Source organism: Malus domestica, chromosome 05, assembly GCF_042453785.1.
Source record: "Malus domestica chromosome 05, GDT2T_hap1".
NCBI classification, from domain to species: Eukaryota; Viridiplantae; Streptophyta; class Magnoliopsida; order Rosales; family Rosaceae; genus Malus; species Malus domestica.
In genome coordinates, this window is record NC_091665.1 from 21,655,652 (window position 1) to 21,665,099 (window position 9,448).

A 9,448-nucleotide genomic window follows, 5' to 3' on the forward strand; every position below is an offset into this window, starting at 1 on the left:
AGAATTGTTATTTTATAGGTTAATAGGTTATTTATCATTGTCATATTCCCCAAAGTTTATGTTTTGGACTGTTTAAATTGTTCTAGTTAACGTAGCTATGATCCTGTCAGTTTTGGCTCATTATGTATGGATTCGAATGAAACAACGAGATTTACAAAAGTAAATGAGCACATGGGGACTTGGCAAAGTATTCACGTCTAAATAGATAAAATATAGATTTAAGAGCTTTCGGAAAATTTGATATTTGTTGTTTGTACCGTACTTCGTCAATCCCAAAGCCACCGAGCACTGGTCAACTCTGTACCTTCAAGGACCCACTGAAGATTTGATGTGGAGGCACTCTTGCCAAAGCAGACGAGTTCCTCTCCAATAAAGAGAGCAATCACAAAACGACACATGTCAACATCAGAATAAAGCTCCTAGAGTCCCAGATCAATTGTGGACAGGATCCGAAAACTTTCCGCATCCTTAAAAAGCGAATGTTCTCTTGCAATTAATTTCTAATGTCTTTATTGTACTTAAACTCGTCATTAGAACTCACTAATGATGATTATGCTTAAACCTATGCATGGTGTAAACTCTTCACTATTAATAAGAACTCATATACCCTCATAGACGTAACCTAACTTAGGTTGAACCACGTACATCTTGTGTTTGCTTCCCTACCTCTATCTTTTTACATATTATCCTCACCAGGTGACCGGACCAATCTTGCGAAGGTCACAAACTTGTCCCTTAACGTTGTTCCAAAGTCTAACTGATTTTGCGTATCAACATTTTACACCGTTTATGGGGACGACACTAATTCCTACTCTCACCAGCTTTGTCAGACTAGTTTCTATTTGATAAGGCATCGCTCTCCAACATGGGGAGTGAAGGAAAGCACAGCATGCAGAAAAACACCCATTGCATGCCTAGTGTGAGGCAGCGAATGAGGGAAAGAAACAAGCCTGTTCTTCAAACTAAAGTCCAAGAGGTTAGAACTCATAATAAAATATAAAAAATGGTGATACGGAATGAGATCCTCCAACAGTAGTATGTGAAGCTCTTCGAGATGTTTCACGAGGTTATACAGACTCAGTCTCAAGAGTCATTGCCCTCTTGACAGCGGATCAACACATAGGTACCCACGCGAAGTTTCACATGTCTTCAACACGGGGATTCTTAATAAGGAATGGCCTTCTACCCAAGATATTGATCAACACGAGACTTCTCTCAACCCAGCTGCTTCAAATTGAAACAAGATAAGTGGAAAATGACATCTCCTTGCAAAAGGATTGGAATGATCAAAAGCTGGTTATCGCGACTGTCAAGACCTCTTAGGCATCGTCGAGAAAAACCTATCCATATAGACTCAAGGATCATTGACCCAAGGGTCATCGAAGGAATCAGTCTGTTACCATAACCAAGGTCAACTACAAACCTAAGGAAGAAACGACAAGACTTAGATGGACAAGAAGGTGTTTGAGTCTCGAGGAACTTCCAACCGAAATTTCCATGAAGCCAGTATGGTGAATAAAAAAAAAAGTCACATACTCTTGACTAAACTTCTCCACTTCCAAAAAATGATGGAAACTTACGAAGGAGGGTTCCAATAGTCCCTGACTCCACTCAGGACCCCCTTATCCTACAGGTTTTTTAGGAAGTGAACAGACTAAAGGCCAAACGCCATGCCAAGGTACCTGACTGGAATTAGCCGAGGCCAGGCTCTCTGATAAGAAGGATCTTTGGCACCCCTCTACAAGGAGAAACAAAATAGAAGATTGGTTTGCTATCGTAAATTGGTGAGGGGGAAGACCCAATTAAGCATATCTATCTCTTTGAATCCACCATGGTATACCGAGGCATAATAATGAAGAACGATGTCTCATTTTCCCCTTCATTCTTTCTGTGGGAGCTCTCAATTAGTATTGTTGTCTTCAACCTGATACAATTCTTTCATTAAGCTTAAGAGACTTTTTGTGGTGCAACGCATCTTCTAGGCTGATTGCTTACACTCCGCTAAACATTTATACACCATTCGTCAGAAGTCAAACTAGTCATTATGTGAATATGCCCGTAGCTTCAGCCACAAGTATTCTTTTGCGTTGTGGTAGATTATAAAACAACACTCAGGGCCTTCACAATAAGTGTCCACATACACTTTTTCCCTTCGACATGTGTTACAATGTGCCTCAAGAACTCGTCATTATTCTCACCCACTTGGTTATGAAGGAACTCACATTCGTATCACCAACCAAGTGATAATTTTTTCCTTTGGCAACTTACCACCCTTTCCACCAACTAGGTAATGAAAGAACTCACCTTTGTCCACTAACTAGGTGATGGAAAGTACAACCAGTACTCCACTCTTTTCACTAACCAGGTAAGGAAGGAACTCACCTTGTATCACCTTGCAGTATGAAGCGTTATTAACATCTCCTTCAACTGTGCCAGAATGTCAAACATTGTAGTATATACAAGGAGACCGAAGACTCTCATCAACTATAAAAGGAGATCGTTCTCGTACAATTAATTCCTAATATCATTATTGTGCTTAAACTCGTCATTAGGACTCACTAATGATGATTATGCTTAAACTTATGTCTTGTGTAAAATCTTCACTATTAATGAGGACTCTTCTACCCTCATGGACGTAACCCAATTCAAGGTGAACCACATACATCTTGTGTTGCTTTCCTACCTCTATCTCTTTAATTATGATCCTCAACAGGTGACCGGAGCAACCTCGCGAAGGTTACAAACTTGACACTTTACGTTGTTCGAATGTCTCACAGATTTTGTGCATCAACATTTGTAAATAGTTTGCTACAAGCTATTGAGCCGGCGCGATTTGTTTTAAAAATGTGTTAAACAGGTGGAATATATTAAAATCTATTAGAATCCTTCTGCTTAACAAAGAATAAAAAAAAAAAGATGTTTGTAGTATATAGCAAAAGTTTTAAAACTCATTAATTCTTCTTTCTATGTAAATTTGACAAATACGTACAATCCAATCTTCAACCAATTCAAGCGTATACTTTTTCTTTTGTTGTATCAAATTTGTCATGTCACCCAAGGTCATATGGAGAGCCAGCTAACTGAAAACATTTGTGTTAAGTTGTGCAAAAAGTTGAGTACGCTTTAATTGAAAAAATAACCACCAATATAATTAGGCAAGAAGGGGAAGGAGATAATCATGAGGAGCTACAAATATTTTGACTTCAACAAGAAGATATTGACAAGGTTTTACATACGTACTAGCAAGCTCAAAGTTGTCGTATCAACTCCAAAAACAAACAAACAAAAAAAAATCGTACTTGGGCCACATCCAAAAAAAAATGAGTAAAGAATTTTTGAAGTCTTTTTTCTTCAATGACTCGGGAAATATAAGACGCCTCCTTCGGTAATCCTCATCGATAAGAGACTTGGGGGACTCCCATTATATGCTAATACACTTTAGTACTCAAACGTTTCATGAGTACTCACCAATTTGGGTTCTACAAGTCCCCAACCGAGAAGCTTTCCTCACTCGTGAACTTAGGGAACCACTGTTTGTTCCATACTTCCCCACCCCGAAAACTACTTAGCACCAGTCAACTTCATACCTTCAAGGACCCACTGAAGAGTTCATGTGGAGGCACCCTGGCCGAAGCACACGAGTTTTTCTCCAATCAAGAGACCAATCACAACACGACACGTGTCAACCTAAAAATATAACTCCTAAATTCCCACATCAACCGGGGACGGGAGCCGAAGACCCTCATCAACTATACAAGGAGACCGTTCCCGTACAATTAATTCCTAATGTCATTATTGTGATTAAACTCGTCATTAGAACTCACTAATGATGATTATGCTTAAACTTATGTCTTGTGTAAAATCTTCACTATTAATGAGGACTCCTCTACCCTCGTGGACGTAGCCAAATTTAAGTTGAACGACGTACATCTTGTGTTGCTTCCCTACCTCTATCTCTTTACATATTATCCTCACTAGGTGATGGAGCAAACTTGCGATGGTTACAAACTTCGCACTTTACGTCGTTCCAAAGTCTCAATGATTTTGTGCATCAACATTTATAAATAGTTTCTTACAAGCAATTGAGCCCGCGCAATGCCACGAGTTTTAAAACTATGTTAAACATGTGGAATATATTAAAATCTATTAGCATCCTTATGTTCAACAAAGAATAAAAAAATAGACGTTTGTAATATATAGCAAAAGTTTTGAAACTCTTTAGTTCTTCTAAGTAAATTTGACAAATACGTACAATCCAATCTTCGACCGATTCAAGCGTATACTTTTTCTTTTCTTCTATCAAATTTGTCATGTCACCCAAGGTCATATGCAAAGCCAGCTAACTGAAAACATTTGTGTTAAGTTGTGCAAAAAGTTGAGTACGCTTTAATTGAAAAAATAATCACTAATACAATTAGGCAAGAAGGAGAAGGAGATAATCTTTAGGAGCTAGAAATATTTTGACTTCAACAAGAAGATATTGACAAGGTTTTACATACGTACCCGTAAGCTCCAAGCTGTGGTATCAACTACCAAAAAAAAAAAAAAATGGTCCCAAACAACAGTATAGAAATGTTTTAGTCCATCTTAAACTTTTTTTTTTTTGTGGCCTTGCTTATTATTGTACTTATTAACAATTACTACTATGTCGAGGCGAGTTTCTTTACAACAGGACCAAGAAAAATAATATCTTATTACAATGTGGTATTTATTCATGAACCCCAACTGGGACCGAAACTGTTTATGACTATAAATAAGTTATTCCTTTATGTACAGAGGTTTTACTGTAGCATGCACATCTCTTATAGCTTTTTATTGAATTATTGAATCCCAAAGAATACTTACATTATTGAAAGGAAATACAAATGCAGAAGGAATTGAAATACAAATACATAAGAAGGAAAATTATCCACTTAAATGTTTATAATCAACAATAAATTTCTTTTAATTTCTTCAATTCTTCTTAAGCAAATTTTTGAACCAATGTGCTGAGAGTTTTGGGTGTCTTTTCAGCCCATCATTATAATCCACGTAGTTTAAACCAAATCGGACGGTGTATCCAGAATTCCATTCAAAGTCGTCCAACAATGTCCATGGAAAGTATCCCTTCACTTTCGCACCATTTCTGCACACACATACACAAATGTTCAAATGGATTAGGTCAATATAATGATTAAATAACAATAACTTAAGAAGGCTAGGCAGTATATAGCCTTAATTAATTTGTTAATAACTACTTACTTGATCGCCACTTGAAGGTAACATAGGTGACGGTAGTGGTAGTCAATTCTACCGGTATCAAGAAGAGCCTCGTCAATTGATAGTTTTGGATTATTCGACTCTGATACACCTACGTACATATTATTGCACAAAAAATTAAATTTAGCTTTTTCCTCTAAAAATATAAAAAAAACATGCAGTTTTAGTTAACACCATTATAAATATGTGAAACTTTTGCAATTAATCAAGGCTTAAAAGTACGTATTACATACCATTCTCAGTAATATAAATGAGTGGATCATTATATTTTTCCTTTGTGTAGAGCACAAGATCGTGAATTCCTTTTGGATATACATATAACCAATCTGAAGCAGTCTGCAACACCATTTCAAGATAATACGTAAATGTTGGGGAAAAAAGCTAATCCTCCAAATGCAAATAGCTCAAAATGATAAATTTGATGTATACCTGTGGACCAATAAGTACTCCATTAAGCTCAGCTGCCACAATATTTACAAACATTAGAATACAATTGGTGTAAATATTAGAATATAATTAATGTAATTAAGAGGTTAAACTAGGTCAAGAAGAACCGAGAACTGAAGCTATTCAAAGTAAGTTTCCTTCGGCACTCACTTGTAAGATCAGCTCGAGGATCTGTTACGAAGCTTGCCTGTAGTGAATTGTTCTTAGGTGTACTAGTTGTGTATCTAGCAGTATAATAATTTATTCCAAGAAAATCAAATGATCCGTTTAGCGACTTGGATTGTTCCTTTGTGAATTTTGGCAATCTTTTTCCAACAATTGATCGCATGCTGTGTGGATAGTCACCGCTTGTTAAAGGGTCCAAAAACCTACAAAACAAGAAAATTCCAAATATTAGCCTAATTATAGCATTATAGATAAATAGTACTGCTAGCTAGGTAGTATCAATGTTACAAGTCATAAGTAAACATGATGTAATTGGGTTTATGTATAATTTAATAAGACACTTGCCATCCAAACATAAAATCCAAAGATCGTAAGGCAGCATCTTTATCTTGCTTTGACTCCGAAGCAGGCTCAAACCAGTATGACACCAATGTTATCCCTATCAAGCCTTTCTGAGATGCCTGCACAAAAATATGAATTTTGGTTGAATAAATAGGAGTTATAGAAAAAGATACAACCATTAGATTATCTTACTACTGAGAGTATTCCCTCTTGTATTACAACTCAATAATAAAGATTCATATAGAATTCTCGATTAGGAGCCAATAATCTGACCCAAAAAACAAAATAAAAAAAATTAAAAAAAAAACAGTTATTGAACCTGATATCTATTCCTGTACAATTCTACAGCTGCTCCATGAGCAAGAAGAATGTGGTGTGTCACCAAGTATGGTTCAATGGCTGAATCTCCACCGGTGCAGTTTAGGTTTTGCCAAGAAGAGCAGCGTCCCGGTGCTAGAGTCCCAACAGCATAACCCATGCTACTAAAAGTATATGGCTCATTTACCGTGAACCAGTGCTTGACTCGATCACCAAATTCCTTATAACAAAGTTCTGCATAGTCTTTAAAATGATCTCTGTAGATACAAATTTATGTTACGTATATCAGTATGTATTTTATCAAATTATCAACGACAAAATAAATTTTGTTCACTTACACAATACGAGGGCTTAAGAAACCACCATATTCATCTTCTAAAGCTTGGGGAACATCCCAATGAAAGAGTGTTACAAACGGCTTTAAACCTATAATACATGATCAGTAAAATCAAATTAAAAGTCTGATTGAATGATGTTCTAAAAATTCATGTAATAATTGTTTAAGGTAGGATGATTAACCATTGCGTAGGAGTTCATTGATGAGATTGTTGTAATAATCAATTCCTTTCCTGTTAACGCCACCACTTAACGTTCCATCTAATTAGAACAAAAATAACAAGAAAAAAAAGGGTTACCCAGTAGATAACTCGATCACATTACTTTAGTTAAAAGTATATAAAGAGAATAATTTTCTTGTAGGAAAAATAATTCTTATGCACAATATTGTCAATGGTCCCAACCAAAAAACGAGAACGTGGAGCGACTTACTTGGTAATAATCTGGACCATGAAATAGATAATCTGTAAGCATCCAAATTCATATCCTTCATAATCCCCACATCTTCCTAGAATGACAAAAGTTTAAAATTAAATATTGAGGATCTCATTATATATTGTTCTTTTTTTTTTGTGTAAAGGCTCCAATTTAATATGTTAACATGTGCCCTTCAAGTATAAAGGGTCAAGAGACAAAGTTATGAGGTTTTAGACCTTATAACGGTGATATTGATCAATAGCGACGTCTCCGTTACTGCCATCAGCGATTTTTTCTGCAGTTATTCAAAAACATAATGGTGAAATCCATATCATGTGCAAAGTACTTTATATGCGTGCGCACTGATGAAGTATATACATATATTGTACATATCACATGACCACGTACTATTGGTCTCCCAACAAAGTGCATGGCTATTAGAGAGGTTGGAGTTTACTTGTCCTCACGAAGAAAACAATGAGGTGCTATTTCTACTCCTTTGAAATGAAGTAGCAAAAGTTTTCATATTACCAATTGATTAAATCACAGACCTGGATGTTTGTGGGTGAAGGTATCCCATATGCTTGGTCCTCTTCCATCTTCTTTTACTGCACCTTCATACTGAAATACGCACACATGCATATACGTAAGAGTACTACTACACACGCAAGGAAGATGACAACATTATAATTCATGCATGGATGTTAACTGCATGTATAAAATACACCAAAAATATGGTAAATAAAGACAGAAGATATATAAATATATATATATATATATATATATATTTATATATACTGACCTGGTAAGATGCGGAACCTGTGCCAAATATGAACCCTGGTTCAAAACTGCTACGATTGAGAAATTCGCAATGAACAGGTGGATCTGTATTAGTTGCTTTGCCATTTGTCAATGCAAAGCCAATGAGTAGCAGCACACCAAAGAGCAAAGGTCGTGAATATTTCATTGCCATAATTTGGGAGTTTTGATATCGATCGAGATAATTAAGTTATCTCCTCCGGGAATATTGCATGGGGTTTATATAGAGAAAGGGGGGAAGGGATATGGTGTCTACGTACTAGCTCATGAGAATAGTAAAGGGTTAAAATTTGTAAACAAAATTGGCTTTGAAAGTCCTAGTTTAAAGACCAAGTCATGGTATGTTTCAAAAAAAAAAAAAAAACGACCAAGTCATGGTCTGTAGTTTAAAAGAAAGCACGTTCCATGTACCCAAAAGTTGCGTATGTATGTACGTAAAAGAACGGATGATCCTTGCGTTCCACCTATGAGGAATGCACATATTCCACAAATTTTATGTTGTGATCGTTTAGTTTCTTAATCTTTATTGGAAAATCATCTAAACAAAAAGACTTATATTGAACTATTCATTTTATTGATATATTTGGATAACTAAACAGTCTTCAATTTGAATAGTTTTTTGTATATATGATATTCAAATTAAAATTAAAAAACTAATAACTTATTCAAACAGTAGAAAACTACTTGACCCAGCAAAAAAGTAGAAATTTATGACCAGAATTCTTTACGTAAGTACATAACGGATAAAGATGAAGAATTTAATCTTGATCTTTTTGTTCTTGTTAGAGTTTTAGTATTGAATCGGTAAACCCAGTGTTTTTGTGAAATTGTCTTTCCACTCTAATTAAGAGGGGATCGAAATAGCTAGGTTCTCAAGTTGGCTATTTTGCTCCTAAAGATTGTGAAAGGATTCCATTGGGGTGGCTTTTTCGAAGGTTTGGACACCTTCAAAGTATAGTAGTTACACATTCTTCTTGCTAGTACAAGAATGAGAATAGTAAAGGGTTAAAATTTGTAAACAAAATTGGCTTTGAAAGTCCTAGTTTAAAGTCCAAGTCATGGTCTGTAATTTAAAGGAAAGCACGTTTCAAGTACCCAAAAGTTGTGTACGTACGTTAAAGAATGGATAATGCTTGCGTTCCACCTATGAGGGATGAACATATTCTACAAATTTTATATTGTCATCGTTCGGTTTCAAAATCTTTCTTTCAAGATCATCAAAACAAAAACAATGATTTGAATCTGAGATCGTTTAGTCATTTAAATATATGAACCTAATTGACAGTGTCGACACTAAGTAAAAGATTTATAACGAACTATATTTATTGATACATTTGGATGACTA

At 35.6% G+C, this 9,448-nt stretch overlaps 1 protein-coding gene across 1 annotated transcript; it reads right to left on the bottom strand.

Annotated features, from left to right (window-relative positions):
* Positions 1–4,779: 4,779 nt before the first annotated feature.
* LOC103436320 (beta-glucosidase 12-like) lies at positions 4,780–8,302 on the bottom strand. Its single transcript, XM_008374742.4, has 13 exons — positions 8,087–8,302; positions 7,836–7,905; positions 7,521–7,579; positions 7,300–7,375; positions 7,051–7,128; positions 6,870–6,957; positions 6,533–6,788; positions 6,217–6,332; positions 5,857–6,074; positions 5,689–5,720; positions 5,493–5,595; positions 5,242–5,350; positions 4,780–5,125 (listed from the first exon to the last, which is right to left on the bottom strand). Exons 1-13 carry the CDS (start codon positions 8,255–8,257, stop codon positions 4,954–4,956), a joined length of 1,548 nt encoding a protein of 515 aa, XP_008372964.2. The 5' UTR covers positions 8,258–8,302; the 3' UTR covers positions 4,780–4,953.
* Positions 8,303–9,448: the final 1,146 nt, after the last annotated feature.

Excerpts from the sequence above, each read along its gene's own strand:
- LOC103436320 (XM_008374742.4), bottom strand. The coding sequence starts at position 8,257 with ATGGCAATGAAATATTCACGACCTTTGCTCTTTGGTGTGCTGCTACTC. Across the intron at positions 6,789-6,869 it reads TTCTTAAGCCCTCGTATTGT|AGATCATTTTAAAGACTATG; the intron begins GTAAGTGAACAA and ends TTGTATCTACAG. Across the intron at positions 5,351-5,492 it reads CATTTATATTACTGAGAATG|GTGTATCAGAGTCGAATAAT; the intron begins GTATGTAATACG and ends ATATGTACGTAG.